The following is a 15,491-nucleotide window of genomic DNA, read 5'->3' as shown; positions in this document are numbered from 1 at the left end:
TTCGTTGCAATCCAGTTTACTAAAAACTTGGTTTCAGATGTACAGAACTTCATTAAAACTATATTTAATAAGGTTAAATATTAGAATATAATAACGTTTTACAATTAATATAATGAACAAGGTAACGCTATGTTTATAACAAGGCAAAACTACAGATGCAACTATTGTTGTCTTTAAGAAATACACAGGATTGGAGATCAGTGGTTATTTTTGCTCTGATTCATATACATATGTAAATTTGAAGATGGTCTTCCAGATAAAATAGTCAAATGTATTTTCTCCTACAAATCTACAATTCAAAAAATATATTACTTGCATGTTACATGTCTAACAACAACAAAATTTATTTAATAAATATGACTCTTATTCCTCTTTGGTTTTATTTTTGCATTTAAAATTATAATTTTAACAGCAAAATAATATTCCTTAAACTGCTTTCGTAGTTTTGATCTTAGATATCATGCAGGCAAAAAAGCGATCAAGTCAAAGACAAAAGGACAACACCACGACAAAGCTCCTGACACCAATAACATCGAACAATAACACTTCACAGAATCCTACAAAAACAGGGATAAACTCAAGTGCTTGTAATTAGTAAACACGTCTTTGACTGTGTTGTGGCACCAATTTTGTTACTCAAAACAACTACACATCAAGAAGAAAAGACAACAAAATTGTTGTCAGTACAATTGGATCATATCTATTGTTATATATGACACATATATTAATAACGGTCGATTTGATCATAACGGCACCCGTAAAACTATTGATGCAACGGCTTTTTGTCATCAGTACTCCTGTTTCAAGATAATGCCAGTATATGAAAGGTTTGTATACTATATCAGCTGATAGGTACATACTAAGTGAATATCACGGCCCTGCTGGAACACATAAATGAAGCCAAAAAAAAAACAACGATTAAAATCGTCTCGTTTGACATAATTTTTTTTATGTTATCTGGTAAAACCCACGCATCTTAAACTCCATATTCGCAAACTTTATAATGTCTTACAAGAGTTCATTTCATTATCTTGATACAAATCACCATATAAACTGTAATTCAGTGGTTGGCGTTTGTTAATGTGTTACATATTTGTTTTTCGTTCAGTTTTTGTACATAAATTAGGCCGTTAGTTTTCTCGTTTGAATTGTTTTACATTGTCATTTCGGGGCCTTTTATAGCTGAATATGCGGTATGGGCTTTGCTCATTGTTGAAGGCCGTACGGTGCCCTATAGTTGTTAATCTCTGGGTTATTTTGGTCTCTTGTGGAGAGTTGTCTCATTGTCAATCCTACCAAATCTTCTTTTTTTTATATAAACATAACTTTATCTATATCACAATATCGTGTCAGAATTCTTAAGAAAGATAAAAAAAAAAAAAAAAATAAAGAAAGTAAGTAAAATCAAATGTATCTAAAAGAATACACCTAAAATGCTTACTTCTCAAAATCTTGCATATTCAGCTTTTCGTTCCCAACATCTGCACTACATGGTATTGACTGATAAAGCAAGAACTGGTGTTGCTAATGCCCCTAAAGCTGCACCGATAAGCATTCCAACGGTATATTGTTCTAAATAAAATAAAATCATATGCAACTTTCTAACATAGGTATAAAAAAAAAGGTAAAATCACAGAAATACTAAAATCCGAGGAACTTCAAATACTTAAGTCCCTAGTCAAATGACAAAATCAAAAGCTCAAACAAATCCAACATCTAAACAAGGTTTAATGTACCATTTTCTACATATTTTTGTTATTCTACTTTTACTAGTACATATAGTACATACATGTATCAAATGAGTTATATCATTGTATGGTAAAAGAGATTTATAGTGTATGAACAATGACTTTATATATTTGTTATTTCCACACTTGATTCCTACCGCTCTTAGATTATTTGACGATAACACTGATGTCATGATAAAATTAATGTTAATTATATTGGATGGAGGTTTCATGGAACACTTGGCAAACCCAGTAACATAACGGTGTGTATAAGAACACTTCTGCTATTCAGGTATCCAATATAGTGAAGAACGATGCAGCGCAGAATCTTTGTTTTAAATTCCACAGAACAAAAAAATCAATTTATGACTATTCATGATTTTCCCTATACTCAGTGGTATTTGTGATAAATTTTTAGTTTTCATGTAAAATTTTGATACCTTATTCCTATATCAAACAGTATGTACGATGATGTTGGACATAATGCAATAAAATGAAAATAACACTTTTTAATTTAGTGCATCCTATTTCCTTTCTAGATTTACCTTCATCTGGAAAATTCAAACATAACCACTAGGGAGTCAATGATGTGTATTAATGTAGAAATAGGTGGCGCAACAAAAATCAAAACGAAACAAAATATAAAAGACATGAAAGAAGTTTTCAAGTTTATATAAGGTAAACTTTGTATTAGTTGAAACCTCAGTGTCTTCATAATGAATATGAGCCAATACTTTTCATAGTTAGAGCCCCTAAGCCTTTATTTTGACACCAAAAATGCTGTAATTTTAACTTTATTAAATTTTTAATACCATTATTAAGAATCTACACCTATATCTGGAATATCTAGAGGAAAAATCACAAATCGATATCTAAAGATCTTATTAATGCATATTTTCAATATTTTTTTTTAAATTCAAGTTGATGAACTTACTCCAAAAACAGAAAAGAAGAGTTGAAATTTTAGTCATTTGTTAAATATGTCAACAGAAAATATCAATACATTCATGGATGATTATTTCTTTAATAGTTTTTATCAAAAGAATTGAATATCGAAAACAAAGCTCGATTTATTACTATTTTAATGAAAGTTTGCATATCTGACGATAGATTTGGGGTCAACCTATGACCTATTTTCATAAGAAATGACATATTACGGTCAAAAATGTTAATATCTGCGAAAGAAATGACATCGTACGGTTCAAAAATGGGTTACCTTCCAATAAAATGACATAATACGGTCAAATATGGGGTTATCTGTCAATGAAATGCATGGAAATGGATAACTCATTCAATGATACATTTCAAGTTTTAACAATATAAGTAACAGTTATTACTTACTTCTAATTGATGTGTTTGGTGTTGTTGGTGTATCTAAAAGTATTAAAACATATCTGAATGTTACACATCTACACACACAAACATACACACAGAACAGAAATATACACGAATATAACAAAAGTCAAAAGACATAATATCCAAACGTTAAGGAAGAGTAAGAACAGGAACTCCGCAAAAAAGAACTTTAATGTTTCGATAGAGCTTTTTTGTAACATTCATCATTATGATTTACCTCAAATTCTATAAACATCATAGTTTGAGGTAGAAGAAAGAAAAGCTAACAAAACGGATTGAATCAGGATACAATTGAAAGCTTTGATATTTGTACGTCGACTTCAGACATTTGATTTTTAAGAAATTCACAATTAAAAAAAGACAATTTAAAATAAGGAGCTGAAGTATGATTGTCAATGACACAAATATCATCCAAAATTCAATTGAAATGGATAAAAGCAACTGAAGGTAGCCGTGTTGACTTCAACCATGACTACCAATAAAAGTCATTCTGAATTTATAGATTTATTTTCAAATTGGTTGTTCTACGTGTATAGGTAAATTAATCAGGTTTGTTTTAGTAAAAGTCTTAAATGTTTCACCAGTTATTTCCGAAAAAAATATTGATGTTTGAAGTGCAGTTAATAATCTTTTTAATGATAGTTTCATTTTAAAAGTCCACATCTTGGTCATAGAAATAATCCGTTAAAATACTGTATGAAATAAGAAGATGTGGTATATTTGCCAATTAGACAATTGCAACTATCCATCAGATACAGAATGTTTAGATCAACGACCAACATTCCACAATTAACAAAACCCACATCGTATATACAGTTATCTGTGTTGAGGGTAAAAAAAATAAAAATAAAAAATACCGAACTTCTAGAGACATTTAAAGCAGAAAGTTGCTAATCAGATGGGAAGATCAAACGTTTGAAATTGTTTCATAATTTTTATTATAACACATTTCAGCACAGATATATCAAACTGTAGCCAATGGCTTCATGTGTTACGATGAGCGTTACTGTTTAATAATTTTTCATTCGTTATGTTCTGGTCATTCAATACCACTAACAAGATGTCAGTCGCTACCCTATATACGCTATTGTTTAGTCAATTAATACGGATAGCGTTTGACATCTTTAGACGAACAGATTGATCATTTTTACATACTCTGAACTAGTATATATATTTGTTAAAGGGCCAGCTGAATTATATGAACAGCAATTTACTGTTTTGATTTTGAAGGCGAATTTAATTTCGAAAGAAAATGAACAAAAGCTGTTAATATCGTGAGCTAACACGGATAAGCTGTAGAAAAATGACGTTATTCCCTTATAGGTTTTTTTCCCGGTTTATGGAGGATTTAATCGAACTGCATTCTCTGTATGTGAATGCCCCAAGTCTGTGGGTATGTCTCTGATAAATTTTTTTCGTAAATTGTTTTGTTTTATTAATCAGGTTGTCAATCTTCTTTTTGAAGTGCTTCATATTTTTGATGTGTGGGCAAAATAAAGCCCTATTGTCGATAATTTCTCACATCCATGTCATTTAAACATTGCTTGATAATTGTATCATTTGCAACCATACAACATCTTCTTAATACAATGCCTGTCCCAAGTTAAGAGCCTGTAAATCAGTGGTTGTCGTTTGTTGATGTGTTACATATTTGTTTTCCGTTCATTTCATGTACATAAATTAGGCCGTTAGTTTTCTCATTTGAATTGTTTTGCATTCTCATTTCGGGCCTTTTATAGCTGACTATGCGGTATGGGCTTTGGCCATTGTTGAGGGCTGTGCGTTGACCTTAAATTTTTGTGTCAATTGGGGTCTTGTGAAGAATTATCTCATTGGCAATCATACTACATCTTCATATATATATATTTATAAGTTTTCCAGCGTCTGTGAAAGCATGGACTGAAAAACAACCGTCCATTTTTTTTTCAGAATGATTAAAAACTCAATAATTTCTATTTGATTAAAAGTTTATGGTGAATTGAAACATTCATCTGGTTGTAAAAAAGTGTTGCATTTGGGGAGAAACCAGACCTGGAATGAGATATCACTTTTACTGGAAGTAATCCGAAAAATGTATAACAACAAACAGGACGTAGATTAAAGTTGTTTTTACTTAAAGGTTTCATAACTTTTTATTCCTCATAGCCTGAGGTACTTTTTAAAATTTAATCATAATTTTATATTACTACATGTATGATATATACGTGGAAAAAAATCTATGTAGCATTCAATTAAAATACTGCAATCCCATCGTCACAATGCGTTCGATAAAATGTCAAGTTTCTGAAAATGAAATGAAGAATTTTTTTTTTAAACATATTCAATAATTGAATATATTTTAGGTGTTCAAGTTTGAAATGACTCACGTTTAATACATTATTAGGTAAATAATTTTTTATCACTGTTAAAGTGTGTACATATCATAGAATAAAAATACAAAAGCTTAGTTATACATACATTTACATTTTCCCGTAGTCTGTTTGCAGCCTTCAGATTGGCAGTCAGAAGAACATTTCAAATTGCATGTTGGACCGTAAAAACCAATTCCACATTCTCTGCACTCACCATTCTTATCACATAAAACGCAATGTATGCTGCAACTTACACCTCTCTCAATTCTGAATAAACTCAAACCATTTACACGATGTCTGTAGTCATCATCGGGTCTTTTATTAGAATAACCTGTATCAAGTATATCAAATTTGAAAATCAATCAAATTTATACTTTTCACCCCTGTTATCAACAATTGAAATTACTTTTGGAATACAACCACTAATGGATAACTCCATTTCATTATGTGTTAAATTATGCAACATTGTCCGTTCATAAATATCTGGCTTAAGTTTAAAAAAAAGTGACATGAAGTCATTTTATTGGAGAAATACAGTGGAGATCAGTTCTAACCTCTCATAAATTCTGTCAGAATCTGTCAGGAGAACTGTTCTAGAACAGTATGTAGAACTGTCAGCCTGACACCTTTTAGTCAGTTCTAGGTTAGAACTGTTCTAGCTAGAACTGATTTGGTCAGTTCTACCTAGAACTGATTTGGACAGTTCTAGCTAGAACTGATCCTGACAGTTCTACCCTAGAACTGATCCTGACAGTTCTAGCTAGAACTGACCAGATATTTGGTCAGTTCTACTTCTAGAACAGTTCTACGGTTAGAATTGATTTCAAATTCTACGGCTAGAATTGATTTATAAATTCTACGGCCAGAATTAATTTATAAATTCTACGGCTAAAATTGATTTATAAATTCTACGGCTAGAATTGATTTATAAGTTTGAAGAAATATTTGTCTTAATATAAAGGCTTCGGCAAAATAGCGATTAATATTATATAGAGTTTTGCTATTTTGCCGGTTTTATTTCAGATTTATAATCGGCAAGAGAACATGTTTAACCTCGCCATATTCTGCATGTATGTGCCTGTTCCAAGTCAGGAGCCTGTTATTCAGTGATTTTCTTTGTTGATGTGTTAATACATAAATTATTTGTTTTTCTTTCATTTTTTTAACATAAATTAAGCCGTTAATATTGGGGGGGGGGGGGGCATTATTATTTCTTTTATTTTACATTTGTCATTCGGGGAGTCAGGATGACTCAATTTACATAACAAAATTATCTGACCTTAATGTAATACGTTATTCCGGCCCAAACCACCAGGGACGGATCCAGCAGTTTAAAAAAAAGGGGGGGGGGGGGTCCACTAAAATTTATTGTCCTCATTCAAATGCATTGATCTTCCATAAAAAGGGTGCTGTACAGTAATTCAGTTATAATTTTAGGTCAAGAGGGACTGTAATATATACAAGTTATAGCAATATTGGAAAACAATGACCTCAAAATTTTGTTCGCATGAATTTATAGTGCCAGCATATCCTCTTTTTATTCAAAGTATTGAATTGTAAACAAATATCAGTAGTTTTCATACTTCAGACTGAGTCGTGTAATAAAATCTTTTGACCGCATCAATCTAAACTGACCTTATTTGCTCTTTCCTTCTGCAAATCTATATAGCTGTACAGCAATTCAGTTATAATTTTAGGTCAAGAGGGACTGTAATATACAAGTTACAGCAATATTGGAAAACAATGACCTCAAAATTTTGTTCGCATGAATTTATAGTGCCAGCATGTCCTCTTTTTATTCAAAGTATTGAATCGTAAACAAATATCAGTAGTTTTCATACTTCAGACTGAGTCGTGTAATAAAATCTTTTGACCGCATCAATCTAAACTGAACTTATTTGCTCTTTCTTTCTGCAAATCTATATAGCTGTACAGTAATTCAGTTATAATTTTAGGTCAAGAGGGACTGTAATATATACAAGTTATAGCAATATTGGATAACAATGACCTCAAAATTTTGTTCGCATGAATTTTTTAGTCAGCCAGCATGTCCTCTTTTTATTCAAAGTATTGAATCGTAAACAAATATCAGTAGTTTTCATACTTCAGACTGAGTCGTGTACTAAAATCTTTTGACCGCATCAATCTAAACTGACCTTATTTGCTCTTTCTTTCTGCAAATCTATATAGCTGTACAGTAATTCAGTTATAATTTTAGGTCAAGAGGGACTGTAATATATACAAGTTATAGCAATATTGGATAACAAAGACCTCAAAATTTTGTTCGCATGAATTTATAGTGCCAGCATGTCCTCTTTTTATTCAAAGTATTGAATCGTAAACAAATATCAGTAGTTTTCATACTACAGACTGAGTCGTGTAATAAAATCTTTTGACCGCATCAATCTAAACTGACCTTATTTGCTCTTTCGTTCTGCAAATCTATATAGCTGTACAGCAATTCAGTTTTAATTTTAGGTCAAGAGGGACTGTAATATATACAAGTTATAGCAATATTGGATAACAAAGACCTCAAAATTTTGTTCGCATGAATTTATAGTGCCAGCATGTCCTCTTTTTATTCAAAGTATTGAATCGTAAACAAATATCAGTAGTTTTCATACTTCAGACTGAGTCGTGTAATAAAATCTTTTGACCGCATCAATCTAAACTGACCTTATTTTCTCTTTCTTTCTGCAAATCTATAAAGCTGCACAGTAATTCAGTTCTAATTTTAGGTCAAGAGGGACTGTAATATACAAGTTACAGCAATATTGGAAAACAATGACCTCAAAATTTTGTTCGCATGAATTTATAGTGCCAGTATATCCTCTTTTTATTCAAAGTATTGAATCGTAAACAAATATCAGTAGTTTTCATACTTCAGACTGAGTTGTATAATAAAATCTTTTGACTGCATCAACCAAAACTGACCATATTTGCTTTTTTATGTGAGTCTATATAGTTGAACAGTACTTCGGTTATATTTTTTTTACTGTAGTATATATAAATAACTGCAATATTGGAAATTGAACAAACATGACTAACTTATGTCTATGGGCGCTGATAACACAATAACGACAGAAGACCCGTTACATCCAAACTTAAATTATTAAATAATGAACCGTCAGTATTTAGTCAGTAGTTCATGATGGTTTTTTTTAAACAGAACTATTTAAGGGCATCATCCAACACTCACATCACTGATTCATATACTTTTATTTTAAAATGAAAAGTACATGTATGAGAAGTTCTCTTCTTGGAAAGGTATACTGACTATACTGTTAATATAATTTGAAGAAGGAAAATGATTGGTTTTGTTTGTAGCCTTACGTCCAGTGGCAAATATTTCATTCATGTTCAGATCGAGTATATTTTTCTGACGTTCCAGACTCCCAGATATTATTCATTATCGTTATGGATAAGTTTGGCAACGAGATAATGCAAATCTGAGACCTCAGTGCAAATCTCGAGGTGCAAATGTACATAGTTTTCTTGCGTTTAACAACACTGTGTTCATTACTATGATATCCCATAATTCATCCACTGTACAATTTTCGTTTGAGCATTTGTCCAAACAGAATCTTAAATCATGAATGTAAATCCAAGGCAAACAAGGTAAATTAAGATTAAATTTACTTGAATTAAATGCAGAGTTATATTTACGAAGAGACTGTTAAAAACGGGGAACGAAGAAACGTAAACAATGATGTTTCATTTTCAATCTCATAAAAATATTTCTCCGATGAGTTGGATAACCTCCTATCCACTTCGATATTTGTACATGTAAATTTTGATCAGTAAAAAATATAGAAAAATCTGCTATTATATATAGTAAAGTAATTGGAACTGATTTTTTCTTCTAAATTCTAAATTGCCCTTTCTGCAGTGACGTCATTTAGAACTGTTCTACAGTCCTGACTGATTTAGTCGGTTCTGCTGACAGTTCTACGGTTAGAACTGATTTGGTCAGTTCTACCTAGAACTGATCTGGTCAGTTCTACCTAGAACTGATCCTGACAGTTCTACCCTAGAACTGATCCTGACAGTTCTACCTAGAACTGATTTAGTCAGTTCTACCTAGAACTGATCCTGACAGTTCTACCTAGAACAGTTCTAGGGTAGAACTGTTCTAGCTAGAACTGTTCTAGGACAGGTTAGAACAGTTCTATGACAGAATATTCTGACAGTTCTAATGAGAGGTTAGAAGTGATCTCCACTGTATACTTTATCATTTTAATGTATATTTTAGTTACATAGCAAGACATAATGATACAGTACATTTTTTTGGTTTAACAACATCATAGTTTTGTTCATCAAAACACGCTATTTTTTATACAAAGCAGGTGCTTTTGATATATAAAAGGTCAATTATGCTTTCTTTCTATTTTTTAATCGTTATTCATAAAAAAAAACTTTCAACGAGGTTTTCTTCATTATTCCAAAGTTCATGTTTGGTTTCACATCAAAATTACTCAAATGTTTGACTTATTAACTGAGATACAGCCGTGCATACGAACTATCTGATTTTACGTATGTAATGTATCTGATCTTGATAAAGGTAAATCCAGAAACGCGTGTTTGACGCACGAAATTTGTTTTCCATTTTGTATGTCAGTTTATATTGAGTCCGAATTAGAGATTCTTTAATTTGTAGCATTTCTTAATTATTCCACTGATTGTTATCAACATATTGACAGATGGCATGGTTACGGTATTGAAAAAACAGGTTAAATCCCATCATGTGTTCCCCTATCTGTCCCGTCAGTGATTAATTTTGCTATATTGCTATAACCTAATATGCTTTGTGTCATTTTGAGCGTTTGGTTTTGAATAGGGGTCACTGATCTTTTCTATTGCAAATATATGTTAAATCGCAACGTTTTATTCTGAGATTGACAATGTACAGGGGTTAATGATCTTTAAAAATATTTCCTACTCTGTAAATCATTGCATTAATCGAGTAAACAAATGAGCCATCTACCTGAAAAGAACATTGCAAAGTATTAAACCCGATTTTTTTTCTCGTATATATAGGTTAAAATTGATATTTACGCAGATTAACGACGCATCGTGCAACAAGACAAAGGCCGTTCAAAAAAATTTATCAAATGTCCACATTTCTAAAACTATATCAATGTATATAGTACGATTAAAAAAAAGGTAGTATTTGATCTGAGATCACCCCTATTTTTTTTTTTTTTGGGGGGGGTGGGGGGGTCGTGTTGTTTATTCTTTAGTTTTCTATGTTGTGTCATGTGACTGTGCTGTTTTTTGTTTGTTTTTTTTTTTGTTCATTTTTAGCCATGGCGTTGTCAGTTTGTTTTACATTTACGAGTTTGACTGTCCCTTTAATATCTTTCGTCTCTCTTTTATCATAATTGCTGCCAATTTGTCTTCAAATTTCTAAATATTATCATTACATATTTATGTTGAGAGGATTATTTAAGTTATTGAAAATATCAATTATATAAGCAAATAAACTTTTGTATTGTTTTAATGTTCTCTTATAGTTCATAGGTAGAATAAATAACATATCTAAATGTACAATACATATTATATATATATATATAAATATATAAAGGCAACATTCATATGCACTATTACATAACAAGATATTGTTATAAATACCTTCGATCGATACAGAATTTACCAAAAAACATACTAGGATGGTGAAAAGAGCAATCATTCTGTATAAAGAATATAACAGATATAATCCTTACTTGTCTTGACTATATACACTATGCAGTATGTGATAAACGAACTTAAGATAAATGAAATATGTGCTCTATATCTTTTTCATTCATTTATAAAGATTGATCCTTGAACGTTGTTGCTAGATAAAAAGCTTTATAGTGTACATATAAGATACACGATGAAGATGTCTGATTGCCCATGTTACATTAATTGACTTTGGGATGTTTTGATGATGGGTGGCTGTTAAACATCCAGCCTCAAATTAATTGTATATTCAGGAACAGAACATAGTAATACGATTTGAATAGTTTTCATGCAAATTAAGCTTACTAATTGTGTCATATATGTGCATATGTATGTAATCAGAATCTTTCAGAGATTATATATCCAGTAGTTAAAATGGTAAAATATAATTTCTTTTTGGTGAATCCATGGCAACAATCTGCATTTATTTGTTATAAAATATTGCAAAATAAAGGCAACAGTAGTATTCCGCTTTCGAAACTCATAAACCGATAAAAAAACAAATCCGGGTTACAAACTATAACTGAGGGAAACGCATCAAATAAAAGAGGAGGACAACGACACAACAGAAACACAACATTAAAATATAACACACACAGAAACGAACTAAGCATTAGACAAAATCCGATGAGAGTAACAAATATAACATCAAAACTAAATACATGAAAAAGGTAGGAAAACCAATGCCAAGATCCCCCAAAATTTGGCCATAAATAGAATTTCATTTGATTGGAGTAGTACCTTTCCTAAACTGTTTACATATTTCTATCAAGAAATCTAATAAAAATCATATGTCTTTCATCTCATTTTTTTGTAAAATTGCGTGAAAAACTTGTGTAGAAAAAAAGTGTTTGTAAACATTAAATTAAGGTTTGGACCTATGGCCGGTCAAGCTACGACAATATGGAGAGTCAAACAAAATATAGACCATAAAACATGAAAAAAATAATCTTTATGTTCTTATAAACCATCTTTGAAGGCTACACTAGTACATGTAGTACTCAGCTGTCTAAAAATGAATTTTACTGCACAATAACTTTCATATTTGAATTATCCACCAAGGTCAAAATGCGAAACCAAACTCCTAACTGTGTATTGCTACCTTATGAAAAAAGGTCCCGATAAGATGATAACGATTTGCAACTTAACACAAACCAAATCACCTTAACCGGATACATCTATACTAGAACAGAATTTTACAGTCCTATCCTGTGATACCTCAATACAGATCTACCTGAGAACAATTTCTAACATTTCAAATTAAAAACAGATTGTACCATAAAACACATTATGACAGTCCTTCTGTGGTACACTGACAATTCCTCCCTAGGTAGCTTATATATGTTCCGGACAATATGATTATTAGGACCATACGCGTATGGTCATGACCATATGGGTATGTACTGATCTATACTCATATGGTCCAACCATACACGTACGGTCCGACCGTACGTGTATGGTCGGGGTAATTAACACTCCGTTACAGTTTACTTTTAATACTTCTAAATTCTTCATATATGGTATGACCGTTCATCAAAAAGACGCTATCATGTAGGTAATTTTATTATGATATTATAATAAAAAGATAAGCTGAATAAAAATTAGAAGTTTCACCTAGTAACTTTTACTGACTTTTCAAAACTATAATAAACACATTTTATACTTATGGTCATAACTGATGGTCATTACCGATGGTCAATATCGATTTGTTATTACGAGTGAATGGCAATATTTCGACTTAAAAAAATAACTTTTAAAAATGTCTTAATGAACTAAACAACATTTCACAATTGAGAAGTAACTGGAAAGTAACATAGTTTATTTAAGTGGTTTGTGAATATGATATATTGCAGTCATGTTACGATATTTGAGATCTAGAGCTTCTTTTAAAAAACACCGTAGACATATCGGAATGGCCTAAGACCTCGGTGTCACTGTACGCAGAGCTACAAAAAGGCTAGCTTTTCACTCGCAAACAAATGGTGTAAATGAAAAGGATCGTGCACAACCAAGACTTGCAAATGCAAAAAATCTATCATCGGATACCGTATGGAAGTAAATGTGACTCAAGCCTACATTTAAGAATTAATTCACGATGAAAACTAACTATGGCATCAATATTTAATTTTTACGTAGTATTATAAAAATAATACATTGTCATGTAACTATCATTTTTTTGAATAAAGTTTTTGTATTATTGAAACTTTTATAATGTAATTTAAAAAAAATATACCTATATGGTCCAAATACTCATATGGTCCGGCCCGTTAATAACAAAACGAGTATTATACTCATATGGTCCGACCATACGCGTACGGTCGGACCATACGCGTATGGTCGGACCATATGAGTATACGCATATGGTCCAAATACTCACATGGTCCGGAACATATATATATAATATATATATATATATATATATATATATATATATATATATATATATATATATATATATATATATATATATATATATATATATATATATATATATATATTATATATATAATTATATATATAGACGGCTGCAGTGCAGGCGATTTGGTGTCACGATATCACAGAAGAATGGGTTCGAATCCCGGCGAGGGAAGAACCAAAAATTTGCTTTAATACAGATCTAACATTGTTGGGTTGATGTTTAGACGTGTTGTATATACATTATGTACACAGCCATGTATCACCATCATTGATGGCGATCCGATGGATACATCTGTTGTAGAGTTGTCACTGACTCAGACGTACTTATAAATATAATTATTTTCTGTGACAGTATATTACATTAATTTGTAGGATCCTTTACTATAAATAATTTAGCTGATCTGTAATAATAAAATCTTCATGCCTTATATATCATGTACTGTAGTACGCCGCTAGATTAAAACTGACGAGGAAAGGTAACACACGGCCAGCGAAAGCTCTTTTTTTGAGAGCCCGGGTGGTCGTGTGGTCTAGCGGGACGGCTGCAGTGCAGGCGATTTGGTGTCACGATATCACAGTAGCATGGGTTCGAATCCCGGCGAGGGAAGAACCAAAAATTTGCGAAAGCAAATTAAAAGATCTAACATTGTTGGGTTGATGTTTAGACGAGTTGTATATATAGATTACGATATTACTAAAAAAAAAAGCAGAGTATTCATCTTCTGGCGATGCATTAGTTCTTTTTAAGAGACAAACCTGCCCTAAAATGCTTATATTTCCAATATTTTGCAACTTTTTTTTATAAGATATGTTTATAGAATGAGACAAATTAACCGTAAAATGTTTTAATTCGAAAAGAGTAGGCAAATGGATTTTGATTAGCTTATAATGTACATGTTTTGTCATATTGACCGAGCTTATCGTTTAAAACACCATGCATTGCTGTCGACGAAGTAAATCTTTTGCACATCTAAACAAACTAGGTAATTGATCGAATAATTTATTATGGGCTTTCCTATCGTACATAAAAATAGTACCTTCTATACTTATTAATAATCTTATTTCTGGTAAAGGTAAAAAAACCAAAAACAAGTACAGATTGAATTTAAACATTAAATGTTGCTGATAAATACTTTGTCAGAGAGAGATGTGTAAAATTCAGATAATGACTACATGTATATAGCATCAAAGTGGTTTCTGATTATCTCTAGTAAGAGTGGTAATATTTCATGTACTTAAAGAATCTTATGAATAATAAGGATATATCTCGAATTCCTTTCTCTTGTGAGGATAAAGAGGGTAGCTGTGACAGGTTTAAGTTGTAAAGGATGTTTAACCATATCCCTCAGTTACATTAACACACCTGTAACGGCACTGGTGCTAACCTGTATCAAAATTTACATAGAGTAATATTCTAAATTGGCTGAAAATTAAAAAAAAATATTGGCGAAAATGATTTTTTTTTTGCGTAAAAGAAATATAGAAAACGCAGGAAGCAAGTATCTATATATGCCTACCGTATATTGTACTCTGTACTATATCTAAATATGATAACCCTAACGACGTCAAACGATAGCGAAACTCATTATATAGTTATTTAATAAAATTGTCAATCTTTGTAAGAAAAGTCCCTAGTAATGTTTATATGAATCACTGTAAATCCATATCCAAATAATTTTACTTATGAATATTGATGTTCGTATCTATATAGACATTGTTTTAATAATACAGTACACTGAAGTAAAGTTCAGTATAAATGCATTAAGTAATGATTTTGAATTCAAACTATCGATTGATTTTTTAAATGGTAAATTAGGTAGAACGACTAGGTAGAATGATTAGGTAGAATGATTAAAATTTAAATATTCCAACCTTAAATTTGACCCGAATCACATTTCTTTTGTTCCGAGTGTTTAAA

The 15,491-nt window shown here is 31.3% G+C and overlaps 1 protein-coding gene across 1 annotated transcript; it reads right to left on the bottom strand.

The window, feature by feature from the left end:
* Nucleotides 1-48: 48 nt before the first annotated feature.
* LOC143081865 (uncharacterized) lies at nt 49-11,205 on the bottom strand. Its single transcript, XM_076257533.1, has 5 exons — nt 11,066-11,205; nt 5,541-5,765; nt 3,069-3,101; nt 1,442-1,572; nt 49-289 (listed from the first exon to the last, which is right to left on the bottom strand). The coding sequence occupies exons 1-4, from the start codon at nt 11,121-11,123 to the stop codon at nt 1,487-1,489; spliced, it is 402 nt and encodes a 133-aa protein (XP_076113648.1). The 5' UTR covers nt 11,124-11,205; the 3' UTR covers nt 49-289; nt 1,442-1,486.
* Nucleotides 11,206-15,491: the final 4,286 nt, after the last annotated feature.

Source organism: Mytilus galloprovincialis, chromosome 7 (assembly GCF_965363235.1).
Source record: "Mytilus galloprovincialis chromosome 7, xbMytGall1.hap1.1, whole genome shotgun sequence".
NCBI classification, from domain to species: domain Eukaryota; kingdom Metazoa; phylum Mollusca; class Bivalvia; order Mytilida; family Mytilidae; genus Mytilus; species Mytilus galloprovincialis.
The sequence above is the reverse complement of the archived record's forward strand: the minus strand, read 5'-3'. Positions and strand labels throughout refer to the sequence as shown.